Raw genomic sequence first — 26,671 nt, 5'->3', positions numbered from 1 at the left:
TCAGGGGCTGGAATTAGTATAACACCTCTTGCGCTCTGCTGTCATGCTTGTACTTAGATACGATAGATTTAGAAATATTTTCTGAAAGAATGAATAAAGGGAACTGAAAAAGTGTAGGGAGGAATCTGTAAAGCTGAATCTGTCACCAAGAGGAAGACTCCAAATGCAGCCCTGCGAGGGGTCAGAAGCCTTGTTGCTACGTGCGCTGATGCACGGAAGCCTTCCTGGAGTGCAGATTACATTTTGTTTCCCTTACTAAACAGAATCCACTTGGCTTCCATTTAGTAACTCCTTTCGCTTGGTTGGGATTGGATTACGGAAGGGCTGTGACGTTGTGTTCCTTCACAGTGGATGGCGCGTGGTCTTGCTGGTCCCCCTGGACGAAATGTTCAGCAACATGCGGCGGTGGACACTATATGAGGACCCGCTCTTGCTCCAATCCAGCCCCGGCCTATGGAGGGGACATCTGCCTGGGGCTGCACACAGAAGAGGCACTCTGCAACACGCAGCCCTGCCCAGGTAAGCGGCACCTCACCTATTGCACAACTTTAGGACAAATTGGCCTCTTTCCTTAATGGATAAATGGTGAAGTTGATAATACCCCATCCCAGTAAGTACTGAAAGGGGGGTGGACAAGTTAACAACATGCTGTTACCCTTGAAGTGACTTTAAAACATAGCATCTATAATAAAACAGTTCCCACTGTGCCACAGATTCAGAACTCGTGTTCGAAGCCTGTAGGCCAGCAATGGGAGAGGGCTAAAGGCTTTAAACATGAATTCTGAATCTGTGGCTTGGTACAACACCCAGTCTCCCTAATTAGGAAACATCAACATCCCAATTTATTCTTGACTTTTACTAATTAACACTAGTGACCCACAGCCAACACCTTGCTGTGTGGAGGGAGAGAGAAAGTCCAAGGAAAGGTGGGAAAGAAGGAGCATTTGTACTGCCCCGCTCCGAGTCTGGAGGTCTGAGTCGGGAAATCGCCTGCAGCTTTTTTGTCTCAAAACCAGCCTGGGTGCAGCCACGTGCCTTCCAAAGATCTCCAGACCTGTGTTCCAGGAATGACTTCTAAAATGTGACAGGAGGACACTAAGCACTCTTGGGGGATGCTTCATCTATGGGCAATGGGCTGTAATTTAGAGGCAGTTCAATTAAAGGAAAGAAAAAGCAAGACATCAAATCAGTAAGAGGAGGAGCACAGTAAACCACAGAAACTGGTGATAGCAAAGCATTCTTAAAGCCAGTAGCCTAATAACGGAGTCTGAGGTTTTGTTGTTGAAAATCAGGGTGGGGAGCAGGGAGCACCGCTGTGAAGTGCAACTCATAGGAGCCAGACATGGGCCCGTGGGTGTGGGAGCTCCTGGCTCCAAGCTCCCTGTGGCTGAGGTAGGTGCCCAGGGACTCCACCACCACCACCACACCAGAAATAGCTTGGTTTACTGACATGAAGGAACCACCTGGAATGAAAATGAGCTATTCTTTTCTTGGTCTAACTTTGACATTGAAACACACACTTTTGTTTTTAGCTTGCTCCTGCACATCTTTCTAGAAGGTTCTATGTATATTGAAAAGGGCCTTGAAGCCAGATTCTCACTGTCATTCCAAAAACTGACACTTTCTGCATTTCTAAGGAAATATTGTACCCTTTACCTCGAGCAACACACAAGTTTGGTTTTCAAATTTTCCCTGCCACTGCAAAGTGGACGCTTCTATTTAAAAAGGGGGGAAAAGCAAACTGCATGGAAAAATACCTTATTATCCGGGCTCAAATTTCGTAAACAATATTGAGAGTTTACTTTTTTAACCCTCTTACTTATATAGCAGTGTTACTCCTTCCTTTTCACACGTTTGTATGGCTGGGTGAATTTCACAAATCCTGGTAAATGTTCCACTTCGGGGTGAAGTTTCCTTTCAATGCCCATCTTTTGGCCTTGACCCGAGACTTATGCATTGACCTTATCTCTTCAGAGACAGCAGACACAAGATAAGATGAATTCTACCTTAAAGGTAGCCTGATTTTGGCATGTTGACTCTGAGGAATTGTTTTTATGACGGAAGAGAAAGTAATTGTGTAGCCTCAGACTCCCTTTGAGCAACCTGGGACCTTCATGAGCACACAATTATTTCTCTTGCCTGAGCACAGAGGAAGTGGAAAATTTTCAGGAAAGCATTTGACGCTCTTTGAGGGGAGCATTACCCATAGTGAAATGGCACCTGCATTGATGACTTAGGTGCCTCTGCTGCTGATGGTACACACACAGCTGGGTCTCATGGATTCACTTATTGAGTGTATAAATACAATTACTTTACAACGTTAAAATAATGTGGGTCTTAGGAAATTTATTTTAAGCACATGATATCTGATCAGATATATACCAGCGCAGGCATTTTTATTTATCCTCATGTGTACTGTATGTACTGGACCTGTTAGATGATACAACTACATCTTACTGATGCACAGAACCATTAAAAACATGCTATGGAATCCAGAAATCACATATGTAACTTGCCAGTGAGTCCAGGATGATTGAGCTTATTGGCCATTCCGCCCCATCTCCCCTCTTCTGATCTCTGCAGAGAGCTGGTCAGAGTGGTCGGACTGGTCTGAGTGCGAAGCTTCTGGTGTCCAAGTCCGTGCCCGCCAGTGCATCCTCCTGTTCCCCGTGGGCAGCCAGTGCTCCGGGAACACCACGGAGAGCCGGCCGTGTGTGTTTGACTCTAATTTCATCCCAGGTAAGAGCAGAGGATCTATCAATAAGAACAAAATCACTTCCAACATGGAGAGAGAAAATGATTCATCGGTCAGAGTTGTATTTGGCTTATTTGGTGATATAGGGATGATTCTATCAAGCCCTGTGGTTTCAAGGTGTTTAAAATGTAAGTCTATAGATAACTGCAGATTTAAACATGAATTCAGTTCATGAGTTTAAGATTTCTTAGGTAAAGTGTCTTTTGCAGTTTATTGACTATAATACAATCAGAAGACTTTGCTCAAAACATGAAAATATTTGGTTATTATTAAATCTGATTTGGTTATTTTAATATTAGGTTAAATGTTTAGGCAATGCTCGCTGTGTATGCACTGGTACACAGAGAAAAAGCGCCATTCTCTTTATGCAATCTTTAATATACTTGGGAAGGTAGAAATGCATCATTATTCTCCTGTTGGAGAAGAGGTTGGCCCTCATTCTACCAGCTTTTCATGGTAAAGTCATAGTTGTTGGTGATAGCTGGTCACCTGTTGTACGCTCACTGTAACAAGGGGTTATACGAATGCATGAATCATTGCGCATATGTCCACTGTGTGCCTTAGGACTGTTACGTGGACCAGCCTCTTACAAATAAATAGTAGAGTTGAATCCTATAAGCCAGTTTTATTTGTGTTCTTTCGTCTGTGCAGAAGATACTATTTTAGAGAAAATTAGTACACCATACCTCAATCATGTATGACACAGAGCTATAAGAGTGGTTGTTACTGTTTTCCTTTTTAACCATAGTCATATTTTTAATTCTTGTTGTCTAATAAAAAATCAGTACAGGAAAGGATGGTGTTTCTAGACTCCTGAGTGATATTTTATCCTCAGGAGTTAAAACACATCAGAGATGTGGCCTCTCTCTGCATCCTGCTGTGGGTTTCACGTGTGGCATGCAAAGAGATCAGGGACGTCCTGAAGAGGGACTTAACTTGTTCTGGAGACGTTCTTGAGCTCTGGTGAATGGGCTGTCCCTCTGCTGGGAAGGTGACAACACTGGCTTTGATGGAACAAGTCTCAGAAGCAAGAATGCCACAGGAGTACTCTGTGTGTTGGGCAGAGCAGGGGGTTCCCCCGTGGCGGGACACCTCGTAATAGAAAATGAGTACATTCCCTGCTTTCAACCCGAGAGACCATAGCATTATCTTTCTGTGATAAATGAATCTTATCTCTCCCCAGTCAAAGTGATTTGGCCAAATCCATATCATGTTGGTTAAAACAAGCAAACGAACAAGTAGAATTTTTCTGGTAATTAATCAGGCTTTTGAAACTTGGTGTCACATAAAATTCAGAATCATTAGACAAACATACACGAAGCATGAACGTGAACTGTCTTCCCAACACCTTTTACACATTGTGATTTGACTTTTATTTTTCCAGAAGTATCTGTGGCAAGATCCAGTAGCGTAGAAGAGAAAAGGTGTGGAGGTACGTTATTCCTTTTAAGTAATTGTAATGGGTATACTGATATATTCTAATCATTTCCCTTCCTGCATGTTTTCTATCATGTTTCTGCCTCTTGGCCAAGACTGAAAAACTGGAGAAAGTCATGGATCCCAGGCATTCTACCTTGGCATAAATGCTAATAGTCAATATTTGATGTGCAGATTGGTGGTTCTCAAAGTGGGGTGCCTAGACCCACGTCAAGAGCATGGCCTGGGAACTCGATGGAAATGCAGATCCTCAGGACCCACCTTGATCCACAGAATCAGGACCTCCCTGGGAAGGTCCCAGCAGTCGGTGGTTCAATTCACCCTGCAGGTGATTCTGATGGATGCTAAGCTTTATGAACCAGTGGTCTCGGTATTCACTATAGCTAGTCTGATGAGTAAAGTAGAATTCAAACAATTTGTTTATATTTATACAACAAATCCATGGCAGCTAGCCTCCAATCTGCAACCCACTGAAATGACTAAATTGTAATGAGGTATAAGGTTATACCTATAGTGCTAGAGGAATTTTTCAAACCCGCTGCCACCCTGAATGTCAAAGACAACATTATCTGATTCAAGTCCATGACAAATTTGGACTTTACAGTCTGTGCCTTACATATACCCATAAAGTACTTGTTGGTGTTGTGAACATACCTGGACACAGAGGTTGGCTGTCCAGCAACCAAGGAACAGCCCATGTCCACCTTTCGGAATCCAAGCCAGTGTCTACATTGAGACCTTCACTTCCACATGTGTGACTGATGATGATAGATTCCCATTTGCTCCCCTAATCCATTCCACAGGGTGTCCCAGAGAGCCCAGCCCAACAGGCATTGCCTCTGACATGTTCACATGGAACCTGAAGCTTCATAGGCATGTTTCAGGAATGTATCATTCCTAACTACCATTGTCAACTACCTTGATTAGGAGCTTACTGGCTGGGCACAGTGCCTCATGCCTGTAATCCCAGCACTTTGGGAGGCCGAGGCAGACAGATCACCTGAGGTCAGGAGTTCGAGACCAGCCTTGCCAACATGGTGAAACACCATCTCTAACAAAAAATATAAAAATTTTTTGTTAGACATGGTGGCACACACCTGTAGTCCCAGCTACTGGAGAGGCTGAGGCAGGAGAATCTTTGAACTTGGGAGGCGGAGGTTGCAGTGAGCTGAGATCGTGCCACTGCATTCCAGCCTGGGTGACAGAATGAGACCCTGTATCAAAAATAAATAAATAAATAAATAATAGAAGAGCTCACTATCTGTGACATTCTGTCTGCTCAGTCAGCAGTCTGTTAGTTCATTCATTCATTCATTCATTCAGTAAACCTTGCTGAACACCTGCTCTGTGTCAGTTTTGTAAAGACCATTGAGCTTATGATGGGCACCCAGGCAGTCTCAGGCCCTCTGACAAGCAATCATATCATCAGAGACCCTAGTGCCTCAGAAGGGCAATGTTAGGTGTCTGAGCTCAGTCAGTGGAGTGAGTTCACTAACTGGCCGTTGCTAACATGGGATCCAACAACAAAATGAATATGCAACCGGTTCACATAAAAATGATCATGCCAATTAGTACCCTCTAATGTTTTCAGATCAATAATTGTGTGCTCTACACTGTTTTACATGTTATAGACAAGAATATGGTGCAAAGCCCATTTGGTCCTCACAAGGAGCATTCATGTAGGCACCAGGGTCCACAGTTCTTCATGTAACACCTCTGGAGATAGAGAAGGGTTTCAGAACTCAGCAGTTTCTAGATGGTAGAAGGGTATATAGGGCCTTTACTCTAATTACATGACACCTGCACAGGACCTGGGGTTGTTCTACAACCAGTCTCCTTGACAATGCTGCTGTGAGATGTTGAAAAAGTGCAGATGCTAAGGGTCTTCCTAGAAGTTCTGCTCAGGTCTGCAGAAAATGGGTCAGGTCAGTGACATTTTAATACCAGATGACTGATGAAACATTACTTTTCAGAGATTTTGCACTTGGGAATTATAGAAAAGGAACAGTGCCTATGTATTTAATCTGCATTTTATAAATGGAGACCATGAGGCTGAGAGGGGTGATGTCACTGGCCCAAGTGCACACATGGAATTTAGCCATTAGGATCCAGTGTGAGTTTTGAACCCAAAACACCATAGGAAAAGAGCCCTGACAATAAGTACTCATAGGCAATAAGTACTCAGGAAGCTCGAGCCACAGTAGCCCTGGTTAAGTAACACTCTTAGACAACACCCAGGGTCCATGACTCTGCTGTCATCAAGGACAGTGTAGGTCAAGAGTGGAGCAGAGTTTATAAGCGTTCCCATTCTCAGGGAGGCCATAGAGAGCCTGAGGCTCAAACAGCTGATGCCTCAGCAGAGCTGGCTAGATATTTGTGCCTGCTGCTAGACATGTGCAGTTCACTTTCCTCCCGCTGAGCCTGAGTTACCCTGTGAAAGACCTTCAAGGGCCTTGAGAACCCAGGAGAACCTTGTGCAAAGCCCATCCCCACCCTAAAATACTACTTCTGTGTGTCTGAACCAGCTGTGCCTAATGGCTGCACAAGCCTTGAGATGCTATTGGTTAAATCACAGGAAGTGGAACTTGTCTGAGATATTCAGAATGGTTTTTTTTTTTTTTTTTTTTTTTTAGATCTTTAGGCTGCTGGCACTGGCACTGGCACAATGGCACAGGCAGTTTAGATGAATCTTATTGTAGGGCTAATCGTTGAAAACAGTTACCTAGCAAGGATGTTTTTGACAACATAGGCATCTTTATTTCATTTTCATTTTGTTGGAAAATCAATCAAACTTTGTACAGGAAATTAGCCAATTGAACCAACAAGGTAGTTGGTCTGTATTCCATCTTTACTGATCAAAATCAACAGCAGAAAATCATATTCAAAGGAAAGAACTACAATAAGCACATTCAGAGGAGGTTTAATGGGCACTACTTTCCCCATGCAGAAAAATGTGCTTCCACTGAAATTTTTCATCTTAGAGAGCTATTTTTAGTTGCATGAGACACAAAGACTATATAATCATCATAAAGATGTCAGCTGGCCCCAGCCCTTCCCAGGCACCTGCTGGAATGATTCATTTGACTAGTGACACAGTATCTGCATATGGAGACCATTATGCATCTTCCCTGTGTTATAATGAAACATGAGTTATCAGTGCAGCAGGAAGTATTTCCTTCGGTACAAGGCATTGACCCTGGAGAGCGCTAGCAGCTGAAATACAGAGAAGTAAGAACTTGTGTGAAATCAGCTCTTGCTTATCTAAGTACAGCGTCAGTGTTACAGTTAAAGTCCCAGTGGCTGCTGGTGGAATGCCTCCTGTATGCTTTATCCGGCTGTCACAATTTGGTGGTTCTACAGCCCTAGAGGCTTCATCACAGAGTCAAGAAAGGCCAAAGATTCTGAAACCATTGACCAACTAAGCTGCGAGTGAAAAACTGAGGTGGTTGTCAGGGAGTGGGTGATGCTTGTGGAATGTTCTAGTGCTGTTGTCCGGGATGATCCAGCCCTTAGTGCTGACTACATTGGGCGCCTGTGCTAGGAACCGCATTGTCCACTGGGACTTCAGTGGTCAGGACTGTCTTGGGAGTTCTGCCTGACAGTGAGTCAGAGGGAAGGCAGCCTCCCTTCATAGTGTCCATGTACCCAAGGGGGCAGATCCAGCTCCAAAGTCCTGGAACACATCTGGAGCAGCCAAGGAGCACAGCTTAGAGGGAAAAGTTCAGGGTTTAGGGACAAAGAGAGATATCCAACCTCTGCCACGTATCACAGGTGAGGCCTTGATGGCATCTTCTGACTGTAGATTCAGCTTCCCTGGGGTCTCTCAGCCACTGGAGGGTTACATGAGGTTCAGGAAGTACTCAAACAGAGCCCCGTAGACCTAGGTCTGGTGGGCACTCAGTGAACAGTGTCCCTCCTTTTGACACCAAGTGTTAGAGCCCCATGGGTCAGCATTGGCAGGGTGGAGTCCCTTCCAGGTGGTGAGGATCATGAGCACAGGGAAGGCGGCTCAGAAAATCCCTGGGGAGGAGACTGGGGTGGTTAAGATGCACATAGACTCTGGGTTCAGGGGCAAACCCGCAGGCTCTTCTCATTGTCTCTAGAGCCTGGAAAACCTTGCTTTGTAGCCAGGCAGACTTGCCAGCACTGCAGTGATGCTCAGCACATAGCTCCAATTGTCCCTCTGGGTGCAGGGTTGACAGGTCAGGGAAAGGTATTGGTGACACTGCCCCTCACCCTGGTGGTGTGTGGAGACACCCTGGGGGAAAGCTGGTGTCCTCAGGATGTGCTCTGAGCAGATGGCACATGAGGCCAGTACCCCATGGGCAGCAGCCACTTGGTTCCAACAACACAGAGGAAGATAAGGCCCTGTTCTGCTTCACCCAGTTCTCCCGAAACCCAGCGCTGTGGCACTGCCCAGATGCTGCCTTCCTTTCCGGAAAGGCTTGAAACTTTAATAGTAGTATTTCACCAACACACACAGGGAATATCTGTTGTCTTCGTTGTTTTCTCAGACATAACACAGGTCTTGGTATGGTGCCTTGATGTCACTTGAGCCAATCCTATTTTAGAGATACAAGTCCATGCTGGCAAATTTTCTGAATGCTTTGTATTCATAACTCCAGGAAAATAATGAAACAGAAGAGATGCCATTAAATAGGAAAACATTGGGGAAAAGAAGGTCATTTCATGACTATTTAAAAGATCATATTTTATTGATTGAACACAAATCCCTTATTTCTCTTTAGTCAACCATTTTCTTGACAAGACCTTCAAAATATAACATAAGTGAGAAAAAGTGGTACACAGGAGAGTATTTACACCACACACACAGCACACGTGTGTGCCGAGTGTCTCTGGAAGGGCACAGGAGAAAGTGCTTCTAATAGTTACCTGTAGAAAAGGATTTATTTTTCCTGTAGACCCTTTTGCACTTTCTAATGTGTGCATATTCATACTAAAAAATATATATAATGGAAACTGTATAAGTTTATGTGAATAGAAAACATTTTAAATAGGATGAAATGGAGAGAGGGCTAAAAGCAGTCTGGGTTGCAGATGAGCAATAGGTTGGGAGAGTAGCTGCTTCTCCCTTGTTTTCAGGACACAGCCCTACTGCGCACAGGGGGACCCAACCCATTGAGGAGCACGAATAACCTTTTCTGCGGAAACCCTGCACACCACGGATTAGGCTGAACTTGAAGCAGAAGAACACTTGTGCAAACCTTTAAATTAAAAAAAAATGCTTCTGGCAGTGTATTAAAGTTTAAGGTCACTCCAAAGGACTATCATCCGTAAGAGAATGAATTTAAAATACCTTGCGCTCCACCAGGCACGGTGGCTCTTGCCTGTAATCCCAACACTTTGAGAGGCCGAGACTGGCGGATCACCTGAGGTTGGAGTTTGAGACTAGCCTGACCAACATGGAGAAACCCAGTCTCTACTAAAAATACAAAATTAGCCGGGTTTGGTGGCACATGTCTGTAATCCCAGCTACTCGGGGGGCTGAGGCAAGAGAATCACATGAACCCAGGAGGTGGAGGTTGTGGTGAGCTGAGATCACGCCATTGCACTCCAGCCTGGGCAACAAGGGTGAAACTCCATCTCAAAAAAAAAAAAAAAAAAAAAAAAAAAAAAAAAAAAAAATCCTGTGCTCGCTCTGGAGAAGTTTCTTGATGATCACGACGTTTCCAACAAAATACTTAAGAATGATGGTTTCTTTAATTTGGGAATGGGGATGAGGCTTTTCATTTTGACTTTCTCTTTTCATCCTAGCGTTTGGAGTAGCTAGGCAGGATGTTCTTTTCAAGTGTGGCATCACTTTGCTCCTGTCTCCCTAGAGTTCAACATGTTCCACATGATCGCCGTGGGGCTGAGCAGCTCCATCCTTGGCTGCCTCCTCACCCTGCTTGTCTACACCTACTGCCAGCGGTACCAGCAGCAATCCCACGATGCGACTGTCATCCACCCCGTCTCACCCGCCCCCCTTAATACCAGCATAACCAACCACATCAACAAACTGGACAAGTACGACTCGGTGGAGGCCATCAAGGTAAGGAGTCGGCAGCGACAGTGGCAACCAGGTGTGCACAGAAGGCGGGTGGACCCTGCCTTTATTATTATAAAAACTATCTTTAAATAATGTTCAAGCAGAGTAAAGACTTTTCAACTCTGCATAATGTAAAATTGCTGTACCTGGTGTTCGGTGATGTGTGTTCTTAATTTCCCCCATGAGTAATTAATCCAGGATGTGACCTGGGAGTTTAGAGTAAATGGTTAGTTCCCTTCACATTCTGAGGAGGAAGTGGGGTGGGTATCAGCTTAGAACCCCACAGGCCTGGCTCATGGGTGGACATCAAGTATACCTGGGTAAACCTGTGCTAGTTCTTTTCATTCACTCAGCCACCATTTTCTCCTCTATAAACTGGAGATAATGAGAATTAAATGGGGTCATTTATCTAAAATGCTTTGAACAGTGCCTAGCAAAATAAATGTGGTTTTTACTTGAGGCACTTCGCATTATGGTTCAGAGTACAAGTTACTTACTTCTTTGAACCTTAGTTTCTTTATCTTTAAAATGGATATGAGAGTACATGCTCCTGTATTGCTGTTGTGAGGTTTAAATGTCCTAAAGAATATGAGGCTTTGTTATAACTGTGTGTACACAGAGGTGAGGGTGTAGCTGGAAAGATGTCAAAGGCTTCTGTCCATTGCACCCAACCTCCCTTATTACCCACATGAACGAAGGGAAATCTCCTGAGCTAAGTGTAAGTAAATTTTGATATTCCTGCTAGGTGCCTGGTTTCCCATAACACTCGGAGGGAGTATTTTGATGCCTTTTCTCTGCTGTGGTGGTTTCCTTTGAAATTGAATTTTCTCCCTCTGTGAGAATAAGGACTATCTTTAGCCCTTGCGACTTCAGGTGGCTGGGAGACCTTATGTCCCAGGAGCCACAATGTCCATACTTGTCTCCTCTCAGCCACATGGCCTCTATTTTCCACCACCTGGATGGAGACACGCCAATTAACTTTTCCCCTTGGACCCTGCTTAAACCAAGATCCACAAGCCAGGAGCATCTCCCCGCTTACTCAGATGGTAGATCTGGGGAATGAACACCAGGAATTAATAACAGGCCCTTCCTAGCCTCTCAGAAATGAGCCCCTAGAGTAGGGAGGAAGCTAGAAGAGGAGCACGAGCTTCTTCCATGAACAAGAGCTTTCAAAACAAACATTTGGATCTTAAGGAAAGGGTTCCTCTGAGCGTGATTCCAACACATCATCTTGTCTCTGGTCACTGTTACTACGGGCATCAGAAGGCAATTTACCCAGTCCTGTGTTCCCACTGAAGATTCAACAGCCATTTTTAAGATAATCAGAAATGTTTCTGCCATGAAGGTAAAGGACCTTGAAGGCACAGACCTTGAAAGACAGCTGCCCAGTCTTTAATGAATCCTGCCAGAACATTTTTCTGATACTTTGCCCAGACTAATCCTGGACAGATGGCCTCTGGGCACCCTCCTTCATCTTCATTTTATTCCTCTCCATATAGATCTTCTATCTGGCTCAGTTGAGGCTCTTTGAAACTGCAGGTGACTTTAATGACTATGCACAGAAAATGGCTACAGTGATCACCTTCTAACAAGTTCAGGATGAAAAGCAATTAAGGCATTTGAAACTTGATGCCCTTACTTAAATAAGTTCCATCAAGGTCTCTGATAAATGTACTCACCCATGGTCATCTGAAAGCTACTTACATATCTATTCAGTTATATGAATATGAATTCAGTTACATATATTCAGTTACATTCAAACTGTCTGTTAATTTGAAATCATGAGAGTTTTAGGTTTTCTAGAGATTTAGAATTGGGTTTTCTAACCCCCTGCTTCTCTTCGTAACTTCATAGCTAAAGTTGAAAACTTCACCAGAAGATATCACAAACTGCCAACCTTATTCTGGTAATTAGGCAAGTCCTCCATGAGGCAAATCATCTGGGGAAGCAAATAAATAAGAAAACATATTTTAAAATAATGGAGCCTTAGCAGAGAGCTCAAATTCAACATAATAGTCATACTCGTTTACTTAGCATTCTTAAACCTGTTTTTTTTTTTTAATATATTTTCCAGGCATTTAACAAAAACAACTTGATCCTAGAGGAAAGAAACAAATACTTCAACCCACATCTCACTGGGAAGACCTATTCTAATGCCTACTTTACAGATCTCAATAATTATGATGAGTACTAACAGTTCTTATGTTTTTGGCTTCTTGTAAATCCCCAGTTCCTCAAGGCCTGTGCCCCATGACTGCCCATGTTTCTGAGGCTTCAGAGTTGAAGTTTGGATACATTTCAAGTGCATTTCAAGCCACCACAGTGTCCCATTGCTGCCAAAAATACACAGTTTTAAAAGCAACAAAAATTGAAATAGGACATCGTGAAAATCTTGACCGTTGTTGAATGAGTCAGGGTGTGAAGTTTTTAATTGTGCTCATCCTATTTTTCTGATAAGTCCCTTGGTTTGTTTTTTGAGCTTTATTTTAGAAATGTGCCACCCACATTGGAAGGAGTCTTTAGAAATATGAATGTCTTCTTGCTTTGGGGTGTAAATCTTCATGATGTTTTAATTCAAGAAAATAGGCACTTTTTCTGAGACACCTGCTCCCTCCACAAGAAGTGCTTAGGTCCATAATATTTCAAAACATGAAGAAAAAGAATGTGGCCAAACAATTATTCACCATGGATCGCCCAACTTCCCAAATCTGGATAAAGCTATGGGATTCTTGGAAGCAGCTTGTGTGTTTTCATCTTGCCTGGGAAGCGCAGGAATTCTACCTGGCCCACATCTGCAGAGGTTACAGTTGACTGTGAGGCACCTCACCTTGCTCCTGATGCAGTTTCTGTGCCATTGCTGGTGGAGGGAGCGGAGCAGAGGTGCAGGCGCAAGGAAGCGTGGATGTGTTCTGCAGGTTGCTGCAAAACTCGCCTTATTCTGACTTTTGGATTTCATGGCATTCTAGGAAGTTCCTTGCCATGCTGTTGACCTGGAAGCCCACCCGTCTGGTCCATAGTAATGTCCTGAAGAGCCAGTCTGTAAAATAACCAACCACTTACTTAGCATTTGGATAGACTCCACACCTCCTCTCCCCCTGCAAAGAAAAGTCTTGAACATTTATGATGTCAATTAGTGAAAGTATTGAAAATACTAAATTATAACTAAAAGCAACTTTTTTATGTTATAGAGAATATTGAAAGAACTGATATTAATGATAACCAATGTTTTATTTTTCATCTCTCTGATATAACCAATGTGTGGGCAATCAGCCCCTACCAAGAGCATTAATGCCATGTAAAGCTGGCTTTCTGGAGTCCACCAAGTCCATACGAAGTGGTACCCCCAGTTTCTGCTGTTACTTGCTGCCTCCAGGCCAGGGGAGCAGGAGATGCTCAGCTCTGGTGCCTTTTCTTTTATTTCAGTGCTGCCTTCCCACCCACCCAGTCCATCCACCCTCGCCTCTCCCTGCATGGAGGCAACAGCATTTCAAGATGCACCTTGGGAAGTCAGGATAGCCGGAAGTAAGGGTTTTTGGGATCCCTGTGGTCTCATCGTTGATCATCGATAAGCATTTAACAGTGTGATAACACCATTCACAGAGGTCCCCGGAAAAAAATATATATGTTTCTCACAAACAACTGATACATAACATATGGCAGTTAGTTGAATAAGTATTGAAAATAATAACACGACTGAAAAAGTTCATCTGATGCCTCTGAGCATGTGATAAAGTCCTGGGTGGACATGGAAATGTGTTCTTACTGACAAATGAACCTTCAGATCTATGAAAAACTATATAGTAGGGGTTCTAAGGAACACAGAATTTTATTAGCATATGTGCTTTTACCCTTACCCTAGTTTCCAATTTAAAGAAACAATTTCAGAAAGTGTTAGAAGAATTCTATGTTTAATAATGAATATTGTTGAGTTCAAAATATAAATATACCCAAATTTACAGAAATGACACGGTATTGAAATGGCAGGTGGGCTCTGTAAGTTCTTTTGGATTGCAAGTAAATGACATTCAGGGTCTTTGCAGTGGGGACTTCATGTTGCCTCTCACGCATTCCTCATATGTCAGAGTCTTCTGTCTATATACAAATAATCAAAGCCCATACTCAGTAGGGGAAATCTAGCCAGCTTGTTCTCTAATTGTTCCTAGGTTGGATTTTCATCAGGTATTTCAACTCATCTCATCACTTTCTTGTAAGAAAAAAAAAAATCACTATGTAGCACATTTTAGTTATTTTTTAGTCTTCTTCCCTAATATTTTGTAAGCTTAAAGGGACATTTTATTTTCCCTGGGAAAGAGAATTCTAATATTTCAAGAATACTTCACTGGAATTGATGGGAAATGGTTTCTAAATGCCATCGAAGCTGGTCTTTAATGAATATTTTGCAGTGACTTGGGAAAACACCCTCCCTCGCTACAGGATCTTCATGTTGTTAATAATATAAACCTTTGAAATTAGCATTGCAAAAGAATCCCATTTTTGTTTCCTACCACACTGTTCACAGGAACATTGTTTCTCTCTCTTCCTTTCTTTCTCTCTCTTATTTGACAGAATAGCAAGTGTTTGGATAATTTCAGGTATATTCTAAGTATTTTTACCAGCTGTGGAATAAGTTGTGTTTCTCCATCACTGTGTAGCTCCCGTTCACGTGTTCTGACCCCGTACTCCACGCTTAATGAGTGAACCCTTCCACGCTGGGCTTTCACAGTGCGATCTCTCCCCTGTCTTGGAACCTCCTTCATAAAGCCGCTCTTCCTTAGGACTGGGCTGTTTGGGAGTCCTGGTGAAACTTTGTGGTTCACATTTTAAATTCCTGAATGACTTTTTCATTCTCTCTTTATCTTTGTTTTTGTCCTTCATTCCCTCCTTTTGTTCTTCCTTCCTGCCTTCCTGCCTTCTTTTCTTCTTTCCTTTCTTCTTTAATTCTTCCCTTATTCTTTTTCTTTTTCTTTTTTTTTTTTTTAACAAGTGGAACAAAAAGCAACAAATAGTTTTAAGCTACACCTGTCTGTACCTGATGTAAAATGACATTAATCACTATTTAACTTCTAAAGTTATTTCTGAATATAGTTGGAGATTGGCTGGTTTTCATGAGGAAGCTGGCTTTAGTCTTACATTTAAATTCTTTGAAAGTGACTCCCAGTGCTATTCCGGGTCCTTTCTTGAGGCTAGACTCATCACCATCTAATATTGATTTTTCAGTGTACTGACAGTTTACAGGAAGGAGAACAGAATTTCTGTACACTGTACAACATGTGGGCTTCCTTTAGCTCCAGGGACATGTGACTTTGGTGAAACTGGGATTTTGTAACCTCTGAATGATATGGACTTAGTGAATTCTAAGGAACTCATGGGGCACGTGGTCAGGCTCCACCGCACGGAAGAGCCACAGTCTTCAGACTCATGGCATTCCTTCCAGAACTCCCCATTCCACTCCGAGCATATTTCTATGCTGCTGCTTCTTGTGACTTATATGAGGCATCTCAGCTTCCTCATATGTGTGAAGATGTTTCCCTAAGCCTGTTCAAGTAGACTCTCGCTAGAGTTAGCATTCATATTTGAGGGAAATAAAGAGCATTTAATGTGTTTGTGTGGGGCTGAGGTTCTAAAAGAATTGAAGAGATGATGAACATTGAATGAAGGTGAGGGCATCCCTGCCCCGGAGAAACCTCTGTCCCTAGGGAGAGTCCATTCATATGTGCATATGGTCTGGGATGAACCAGGGGTCTGGCCCCATCGGGTCACAGGTGATGGCAAATAGAAAAGAAGCAAATGAAGGAAACAGTCGGATAAGTAGGTGACATGAAAGGCGGGACCTGGTTATCTCCGTGAGTGCTATGGACAGTTTCCAGAAACGGTGGCCCACTTCACAGGTCCATGGGTCTGACCCTTGGACTCTGCCAGGATCAACTGCCCTGAGTGCCAGAGTTTTAGTCAAGGGCGTCCTTTCTTCCTCATTCATCTGCAAAAGGATGGAAATTGTGGGAGTCAGAGCCTATTTTGCTGAGTGTTCCCACTGGAGTCTCTGGTAGAATTAGTGAGTCATGCTGTCAAAGTCATGGACAAAGGCTGGGTGCCCTGGCTCATGCCTATAATCCCAGCACTTTGGGAGGACACGGTGGGCGGATCACCTGAGCTCAGGAGTTTGAGACTAGCCTGGGCACCATGGTGAAACCCTGTCTCTACAAAATATGCAAAAAATTAGCCAGCCATCGTGGTGCACGCCTGTGGTCCCAGTTTCTTGGGAGGCTGAGGCCGGAGGATCATTTGAGCCCTGGAGGTTGAGGTTGCACTGAGCTGAGATCATATCACTGCACTCCAACCTGGGTGACAGAGAGACACCATGTCTCAAAAAAAAAAAAAAAGAAAAAGCAAAGTCTCAATAACATTCTCCATGTCCCCAAGTGGCCCTCTAAGGGGATCATTAGCATATAATCGAATATCAAAGGGAATTTTACCTTAAACATATGTCAAATCTATACTTAGCTAATAATTTTGTCTAAACACAGCCTTGTTGGCATTTGAATTTACAAATATTCATTTGCTTTTTTGCAGTGTTCCTTTTGCTTTTAGAATAAATCATAAATATTTCCCCAATACTGTCAAGATATTTAGTCATCAACGATGTCCCTGGGCCATCAGCTTTCTTTAGTCTCCGGGTGTCGTTTACATTTCAGTGGAGTTTTCTTCTGTGTGGTGTTGGGGGTAACTCCACTGACCTCAGCATTTCTATCTCAAGAGATGGCTCTGGAACACAGAACCAGAGGCAGCAGCAACCAATGGTTGATAAAATAAACTGCAACTGCCTGACCATTTTCCACATGGCAGGGCTGTGCTTAAGCCCCACACCTCCAATAATCAATGTCTATGAAGGTATCAATAACCTTAACTGTATGCAAATTCTTCACCACTTACGATACGGTACAAACTGGAGTTTACAGACGGCCTTGGCCATGCCTGCCCATTCGTTCATCCTAACTTCTTCATCACTTCCTGGTGTACTTGGGGAAGCATGTTGACACAGCGTTGCCGATGTTTGACTACCTGTGGTTATCTGTAATTACCTATACTTGTCTTGTCAGACACTAGATGCCATCTGAGCCCCTTACTTCTTTGGGCAGTGGGTGAAATGGGAGAACATAGAAAAATGTTCACTTTGACCTAAGAAATGCACAAAAGTGAATGCCATGCACGATGTAAGATAAAATATTTGGAGACAGGGGATCATCGTGAAATTTATTTCTGCTATTCTCACCTATTGAGGTCATTAATTATAATTGATTTAAATATTTTTTTTTAACTCTACAAATACTGAGCCAAGGAATTCAGGTTATGTGCTCTGTTAACCTAATAAAGCAAAGGAAAATATGTTGCTTGAATCCTTGCTTGTTAACCTAATAAAGCAAAGGAAAATATGTTGCTTTAATCCTTGCTGCTTTTCTCGTTTGGTGATAGAAAAGGTAAACAAGATGTAATGTTGAACTGCTGGTGATGATTTCTAAACTGACTCTTTCATACTGTTTTCCTGCGGACTTATATTAAAGATGCATTGTACACATTGTTTTAGCAGATAGATCAGAGGTATATTCAGTGGTCACCTGTTGCATTATCAGAAATGTGGTACGTGTTACAGAAGCATGAGGAAGAGAATCCTATCCTCTTTTGAAAATAGAGTTCACATTGCAAGTGACATAGAGCATTCTCAAAACCAAATTCAGAGCCTGGCACAAAATGTACAGTTCCTAGTGAAAGCTGTCTCAAAACACAGTCTTTTTGATAGATCATATTAGATCATATCTGCCATAGAAAGGCTTCCTCCCTGCAATCGGAGTCAATATCAATTCTTGCTCAAGCAAACATGTTTTACTGTGTTGGTGCAATGGCAGGAACTAGTCAAGGGTACTTTCAGACCTGGAAGGAGGAAAGAGGAGGTAGAAAATCACTCTTTTGTGCTTCTTAAACTGTCAGTCAGTCAAGAAAATTTATTCCACCCCTTCATATTTGCTCTAAAATCTGGGGCCAGTAGTTCAAATGTGATCCTGTTCTTTCTCAGCCTTTTGCAATTTAATGCCAAATGGTCCAAATGTTAGATGAATGGCGGTAATAAAATGATTCAAATGTTAGATAAATACAAGCTGAGAGCAAAATCTGGACTCTGAAAAATCAGAACTATTCTATCATGTTGCTAAAATGAGAGCATCATTTTCTCCCCTCTCTGTTAGTGTGGATAATTTAATTTCCTAGAAAAAGTTGCTAGTGCCTTGCTTAAGATGATCATTTATCATTTCATGTGGATACTATTGGTCCAATTAGAAGCAGAAGATTGATTGGATTTACTTTAAAGAAAATTATTCTCCTATGCCTCTTTGAACTCAGGAATAGAAAATGATCGAGAAGGACATCATCTTCAGATGTGATTTTTGCCCTCATTGGGGATGTAGAACCAGAATAAGTACAATATATGTTCAGAAGAGAGGTGACCTCAGTATTAGCCTTCTAGAAACTAACATCACTTTAATTTTTACATGTTCCAAAAAAACATGATAGCGTTTGTTCTGTAATAAGAATGTCAACATGATGCCTGTAGAAGGTAGAGGTTTTCGTTTCTGTTTATCTTCAGGCAAGTCCATAGATAGATAGAGGAATATCAGACACAGGCTGGTGACAACTGGCATAGATACAGTGAGCACGGAATGAGAACCACCTACAACATTGCCTGATTATTTTTAAGTTCATATCAAAACTGCTTCACAAGTTCACAAACGTTGTCACTCTTAATTTGGGTTAAGAAAAGTATTAGTATTATCTCTACTGACGTTGATTGCTTTTCTCTTGTACTGTGACTGTTGTCCAAAAGCAAGCTGAACTTCTGCACTTTGAAACAAAGCACAGTATGAACCTTTAACCCAACCACCTAGTTTCACCACTGAGATTCTACATCATCGGCAAGAAAATGCACAAACTTGGTCCAATGTTGGATTCTTCAAAAGTGCACAGCAAAACTTTTGTGCTATGCAGCTTGATGTGACTTTTAAAGATGTTATCAAATGTTAAATGCCTCATTCTGTGTTAATTTGCTGTTGGCTGTTTTGTGACACAGAATAAACTTATTTGAGATTGTTTCTTTTTTTTTTTTTTTTTTTGTTAACCTTCTCTAAAGCCAATTTCAGCCCTTGGTAAGCTTGCAGACAAGCTGCAGACAAGTTACTGATCTTAAATTTAATTTTGAAAGACAATGTATCTTAATTACAATTTAGCTTTTTAAAACAATGAGACAACTTTACATTTCCCCTTTGTTTGAATGAGAAAATGGATCTTGGGTTGCTCTGCTAGAACGCTTGTGGATTGCTGGGTCCTTCCTAAGGGGGCCATGGGCACACCACACTTTCTTTCAATCCTTAGATTTGAACGATTGATAGTCTTCAAAACCTTCTTGTTAGATGTACGCAATAGAAATTTCTAATGGTCATGACTTCTATCTTTCCTGTCCATCAATTCACTGGTTTTCAATGCTTCCCGAGAGAGCTGTCTAGGTCTGTATCCCAGATCGTTGCTTAATGACACCTGACAGATACAGTGTTTTCTGAAATCAGCTTAAGACACCAATTGTGGCAACTGGAAGCTCATCACCTGCTACATTGGATCAACTATGGAAGTCGGAGTAGGGGTGGGTGGAGGTCACCTAACCAACCAGTGAAAGCCAACTCACATCTGCTCTAAGCCTCAGCTTTGAGAAACAAACACGTTTATAAGAAAGAAAAACGTAGCTATTATTACAGGAGTGAATATGTTGTGCTCTCTTACTGCTCTTGGTGCATTGCCAGTTTCTGTATCTCAACGCTGTTCATCATCTTTATGAAAAAGCATTCTGAAGATCTACCCTCGGCACTGCTGAGTGCGCAGTCACCCTTTCCTAGCAACCCCCTTCTTACCATCTCTAGCTGCCGTTTGTGTGGGGAATAAAACGAGGGAATCCTGATTATGTACAGTATAAATTGTATTATATTTTTTGTACTTATGTTTTATGTAAATAGTTTGTCTCATTCAATTGTATGTGAGCATTGAAATAAATCCTACCGTTGAGGAGACAATTTAGTGGCGTTTTTCTTTGTATCGCCTCCAAGTGTGCTGTCTCCCCAGAGGTGCTAAGCAATAGCCACTGCTCAAAGGAGTGAGTTTCGTCAGACTGAAGTGCAGACCACTTCCTCCTGGGGAAACCTCATAACACTCCTGTTTAATCTTCAGGCCTTTTGAATGGTGGCCAGGACAGGGCATGAGGATGTATTAAAGCACTTTTAGAAATATTTCCATGGGCAACAGGAAATACGTGACAAGGAAGGTCAATTAGGCTTTCTGTTTACAAAGCGTTGGTATCAGGTTGAGCCGATGAATGATGCATTGAGTTGTATTATACTTACCCTCTCTCTGACACACCGTATTCCATGCTTCTTTGCATAAAACAAAGTTTTTCTTGAATGAACGGCTGTCAGTCAGCATGAACACAAAGATAAGAAGCTTGACCCAGGAAGACTACCCTGTTTAGTGAAAGCCGTCTTTGAATGGTCATGATCCCATTAAAAAAGGAAAAAAAATCGTGTATGTATGTATTTCTATATCTCATATATACACATATGTATACATAAATGTATATGTGTATAGTTATTTTATATATATTTCTCAGTTGACCAAAAAGCTGAAAAAACCCACTTAATATGGGGCCCAAAATTAATAAAACTATATAAATACATGAACTAGTGAAGCATGTTATAAAGATTAAACTGTTTTAACCTCCAAATTACTTATTTTTTATTAAGCAATGAAAAATTAAAATTTTAAAGCATTACATGAATAACCTATGTTTGGCTGTGAGTTTAGAAAGTGAATGGAATTAATAGTGTCATACCATAATTTTATTTCTTGCCTTTTTGTTCCTGAACAGTTGTAATCTTGGTAATATATGTTTTGATATTTAGATGGTCTCACAAAATGCTTGTGTATCCAGGTCCTCCTCCTTTCATTCACTTGCTTTAAACAATAAGTTGAAATATGACTTCAAATACCTTTCTCGACCTATTTGAAATATATGATGCAGTTTTTCATTTAAAGTATCCCCTCAAGTCCCATTTGGGGAAAATAGCAGAAAGGATTGAATGTAACTGACTGCACAATTATGGATATTTAGTCTAAGTGGAAATTTCCCTTAAAGTAATATGAAACTATTCTAAAATTATTCTTGGTTTATTTTTTATAAAATAGATATGATTTTCTTTATAAAGTCAAAGAGAAAATGGTGTCAGAGATTGCTTTTATCACATTATTCTGCTTGGTGTACATTTTTCTTGGAAGCATTGCAGCTCCTACCATGCCCCTGCAGGCAGACTGAGACCCTGGACTGAAGCCACAAGTTCACGTTTGGTTAACATAGATCTGAGTGTTGCAGAGATCTTAAGAGTAGAGGTGCTAAAAGCATGATGGAGGAAATGAAGCTCAAATATAATTATGTTTAATACAATTCCTCATATAATACATAGAAACTATGAGTTTGAAATAAAATGTAATATTTTGAAAATGAGCTTTATCATAGGAAACAGAAAACTGCTGAAATATGATTTTTAATTCTTAATCTAAGTGGCCTTGCCTAAATGGCAGAGGGTTGGCTGTTCCTCACAAGGATGGATTCACGGGCCATGTTACCTTTGAAAGTAATGCATAGGTAGTGAAGACATCTACATTCTATCTCCTGTCCCCTCACTTTGCTTCCTCTCTCCTGCCTCAGAATCACTCTAAGTCACCTCCTGTTTCCTATAGTAGTTGCAAGTTACCTGGTTTCATGGTGCTTCTCTTGAGGTCCTGTGCCTCCTGGTGACAAGAACCCACCCTTCCCTAAGAGAAGGATGCTGGTGGCGGCAACATGTCTGGAAATCCCTATCAGGAACATGCATGGGAGATGACAGTGGAGCAGCCATTTAGAGAGTGGATTCCAGGCAACAGCACAGCTCACAGGGCCTCCTCCACCCAGTGCCACAAAACATATCACCCTCCCTTTGGAGCAATATATTTGCCCTCCTTTCTCTACTTCCTTTCTAGCTGGAAGTTCCAAGAAATTGTGTTTTGTGAAACAATGGAATTTTCTTGATCCCTGAATTTATCTTGAGGTGAAATGATAGTAGTTAAATTCCCTGACTTTACAGAGAGAAGAAGGATGCCTCAAGGACCCAAACAAGTGCAGCCAGGTTCAAACCCAGCTTGGCAAATCCCCACCAAGGCTGTTTTCCCTCCAGCCTTGTTCTTGGAAATAATTAAGTAAATTTCAAACTCCTGTCCAAAATCTTGGTGAACTCTTTAATCTCTGTGAGCTCTTTAGAAAGTGTTTCATGAAAATACACTTTCCAACTCTCTGTGCTCAAAGGCGTGTCCTGACTCTGCATTTAGAGTTCTTACCACCCCTATTCTAAAATCTGGAGACAATCGAAAAGTAAATAACCCAGAACAAGACATTCACATGTTTGCAGATAGTTGGAAAGGCTCCAGTATTCCTTCACTGTGCTAATAGGCAGGGATAAAATGAAGGGTGGCATGGTCCATGCCCTTTAAATAGCTATTCTCTTAGCTGCATTGAGTCCTTTACAGAGACAGAAGTTTAAGGAAGTAAATGCATGAGATTGGGAGGACACAGCAAATGCACAATTCCCAAGAGATTATAAATGAAGTTGGGTCGAAGGTCATTTGTTGGCCCCATATTTGATATCAACTTAGAAAATGGAGCAGGAGAAATGCCACGTGTGGCTTCCCACCTTGGAGCTCTTCCCCACCCACCTTCTTACATCTCATCTTAACCCTCTCCCAAGAGGAAAAAAACATACAATCTATTTCCTACTATTCTCTTTCCTGAGACTAGAATACTTATGGGATCCAGGCTTGGTGGGCCTTTCTCAAAAGAAAAGAGGGTGTCTGTGTGGGATGTTGTTCTTTCACAAATATTGGCTGTTATAATTCAACAGCATAATTCATTGACACATGTTCCATCTATTCTAAATTTGAATAATTGAAATTAGTACATGACGTTTTCAGTAAGTGCATCCCATAAACAGGGAAAATGTTCATCTTCCCTGAAGAAAAGTCAAACAGACCATTTTGAACAGCAGTTAGCATGCACACATGGGAGAAGCCCATGACAAATGAACACTGTCAGTTACTAATGAGATTTTTATAATAGGGCATACAATTTGGGCTAGCCATTCTCCTTCTTACGTAAGCAGTATTATTGCTTGTACTTGAAACCATAATTCTTTGGAAAAGTTCATTAAATCAGGCATTTCACAAAAATTTGGGTAAGTTACAAAGACTTTGCTATGTTTTGCTTGAGCATTAGATATACTCAGGAAGCACTCATGAAATAAAGATCCTGCCTTACTAAGAGAAATTTCCCTCGATCTAATCTGCATCTTTGAATGGACATGGGAGGATGGAGAAGGAAGTTGGGGCAGGGGCTTAACTTCAAACCCCGAAAGACAGGTTTAAGTAAGCCTGAAGATCCAGAAATGATAAATGGCTCAACGATCTGACTTCCTTATCCCCACTCCCTGAGGCTCAATCTCCTCATCATTCCATAGGGCAGTAACATATAGAAAGAACATGAATGATAATAAAATTGAAAGATATACCATCAATGCTTGATATATAGTAAGTTCCTAATAAATGATGGTGTGGTTGTCATTATTATCACTCAGGGACTCACTTTACCTGTATTCATCTTCTCTCCCTGGGAGCAGTGCAAGCCATTTTCCCTCTTTAGACTCAAAATTGTAGGTGAACCAATTTTATAAATTAGTAAGAGTGACTGCAGAAGCCTTTGAGCCTGAGTGAAATATATGCGCCATACAAATGAGGAGAAGGTTCACGGGAGGCCCAGGAGTAAATTCATGACTGCAGTTAACCATCAGGGAGGCAAGCAATATTCTCTAGAAGTAATTACCACTAACCAAGATTGGAACCTTCAACTTTTATAATTTAATATGTTACCTATCTATGACTTGAGAAATTAACCAATAATAATGCATAAATGTGTAAAACATGCCTCATTTCTGAAGACAGAAGGTTATTCCTTTATGGGAAAGTGGATTACACTCCTGCCTAATTCTTGCCTGCAGAGCTCTGATTTTGCTTTCTCTCTAAAGCAACCTGCTCAGGTGAGGGAAATAGTTTTGTGTTGTTTTGGGAAACACAGGTCTGAGAAGTGGAATCCAGTAACCTGTCAAAAACCTAGGGCTCAAATATTGTATATGAAAAGCTAATTTGTTGCTTCATGAGGAATCTTTCTGAATGTTTAAATTTTCCTCTGTCACATACTCTTGAGATAAGACTTTGGGTATCAATTCCTAATATTGAAACAATGATCATTGATAAGATGGAAACAATGCAATAAAAGGTCAAAAATATAGTTGTCTAATGACAGCAAATATCACACATTTAAGCACAACCTTTTAAACATTCAAAAGGTTTGAAATGTGAGGCTTGATGACCAAGAGGACTGTTGTTGGCTTTGCAGAACATGTTAAAGATCATCTGGAAGGGACAAAAGATGCAGAAGCTAAGTTTCTGTTTCTGATTATGATGGCAGTCTCTATGTGGGACAGGATGGCCAAAGCCTAAAGAATATACACACCAGAAAGACAAGGATTGGACAAAATAAGTTCTAATATTTTAATAAGCTCTCTGTGGGCAGACACGAGCTCTTTCTCTCTGATTATTATAACATAGGCACCAAAGCCATGCAAGTGAAAAGGAAACAGCCCTGGTGAGGCGACTCCTGGATTGATACTTAACACAGAGATGGATTGGGAGTAAACACAGCAAGAGGGCAGCCGGGAGGGAAAGGCAAAGTGGTCAAAGGATTTATCAGGGAAAGAGGAGACATGAAGAGACAGGTGGAACACAATTTATTAAATAGAATTTGATTTTAATTGAATTGATTGACAACTAGATGATTGAACTGGAAATTTCGTTGAATAAATAGCAGAGTCAAGAATGAGTTCTTATCAAAAGATTTTGTTTTTGTTTTACATAGTACTAATAGCTATAATTGCAAAAGGAGATCTTTGTTTTTACGAACTTTTTATGCATCTTTTGTAATAATCTAAGGAAGAAACTTAAGTTTCCAATAAAAGGTAAAAAGTATGAGTCTCAGTCAACAAACTCAGATGTACAAGAAAAAACTTATTTTTAATCCTTATCTCTTTGAATCAGTTAAAATAATGCCTTAGATGATAAAAAGATCAAACTTTAGTTATTCTTGGAATTTTCTCCCCAATCCCTATCCCTAAGATGATACAAAGTTTCCATGGTGTAAAAGAAAAAAATCAAGACCATTGGGAAGTGGAGACACTTTGGCATTGCTCATTAGACATCATCAACAACGTACAAGAGAGATGGCTGCATGGCCCATTGAATATCAGCAGATCTACCTAGGAAATGGGACACATTTGATGAAGGTGAGGTCCTCTAAGCCATGGTTATTATTCCAAGGAGCATAAAAGGCCACCCCCAAGAAGTATGACCTCTACTACCTACCACCACTTCATAGCAGTGTGTGGCTTGTGTGGCTCTCTATTGTTCATGGCAGTACTGACACACATCCCTGATCCTAGACTAAACCTCTTTTTTTCTTTTACAAATGCATTTTTTTTTTAAATTCCCTATTTCGAGTACATAATTTAATTATATTCAGTATCTCCACAAGATTGTACAACCATCTCTACTATGTAATTGCAACGCATACTCATCAAAGCAAAAAGAAAATTCACACCTATTTGCAGTTACTCTCCTTTCCCCCTTCCCCCAGTTGCTGGCAACTACTAATCTTGTATTGATCTTTGTGGATCTGCCTATTTTGGACATTTTATAGAAATGGAAGCATACTATGTGTTGCTTTTTGTGACTTTGTTTTACTTAGTATATTTTCAAGGTTTATTCATGTTGTGTTTTGAATCATGACTTAATTGTTTTCTATGGGTGAATAATATTCCTTTTTATTGACATAACACACTTTGCTTACGTATACATCATTTGATAAACATTTGGGTTGTTCCACCTTTTGATTATTATAAATAACAGTGCTATAAATGTGTATATGAATTATTGACTGGGAAATATATTTTAATTATCTTTGGTGTGTATCTAAGAGCAGAGTTGTTGAGCTACATGAAAACCCTATATTTAGCATTTTAAAGAACTGCCTTCTTCTTTTCCTAACTGAATACCCTTGATTTCTTTCTCTTGCCTAATTGCCCTAGCCAGAACTTCCAACACTATGTTGAATAGGAGTGGTGAGAGAGGGCATCCCTGTCTTGTGCCAGTTTTCAAAGGGAATTTTTCCAGTTTTTGCCCATTCAGTATGATATTGGCTGTGGGTTTGT

The 26,671-nt window shown here is 41.2% G+C and overlaps 1 protein-coding gene across 1 annotated transcript in view; it reads left to right on the top strand.

Moving 5' to 3' along the window:
- The window catches only part of SEMA5A (semaphorin 5A), a 517,335-nt gene extending 496,988 nt beyond the window's left edge, over positions 1 to 20,347 (top strand). Inside the window, exons 19-23 of the mRNA XM_025388084.1 lie at positions 349 to 519; positions 2,584 to 2,739; positions 4,140 to 4,187; positions 10,033 to 10,244; positions 12,316 to 20,347. Coding sequence (XP_025243869.1) covers positions 349 to 519; positions 2,584 to 2,739; positions 4,140 to 4,187; positions 10,033 to 10,244; positions 12,316 to 12,435 — 707 coding nt within the window. The 3' untranslated portion in view covers positions 12,436 to 20,347. The remainder of the gene's footprint in view (positions 1 to 348; positions 520 to 2,583; positions 2,740 to 4,139; positions 4,188 to 10,032; positions 10,245 to 12,315) is intronic.
- The last annotated feature ends 6,324 nt before the right edge of the window (positions 20,348 to 26,671 follow it).

The sequence above is a fragment of the Theropithecus gelada genome, chromosome 6, assembly GCF_003255815.1.
Source record: "Theropithecus gelada isolate Dixy chromosome 6, Tgel_1.0, whole genome shotgun sequence".
Lineage (NCBI taxonomy): Eukaryota > Metazoa > Chordata > Mammalia > Primates > Cercopithecidae > Theropithecus > Theropithecus gelada.
This window is presented reverse-complemented; position numbering and strand designations above follow the sequence as displayed.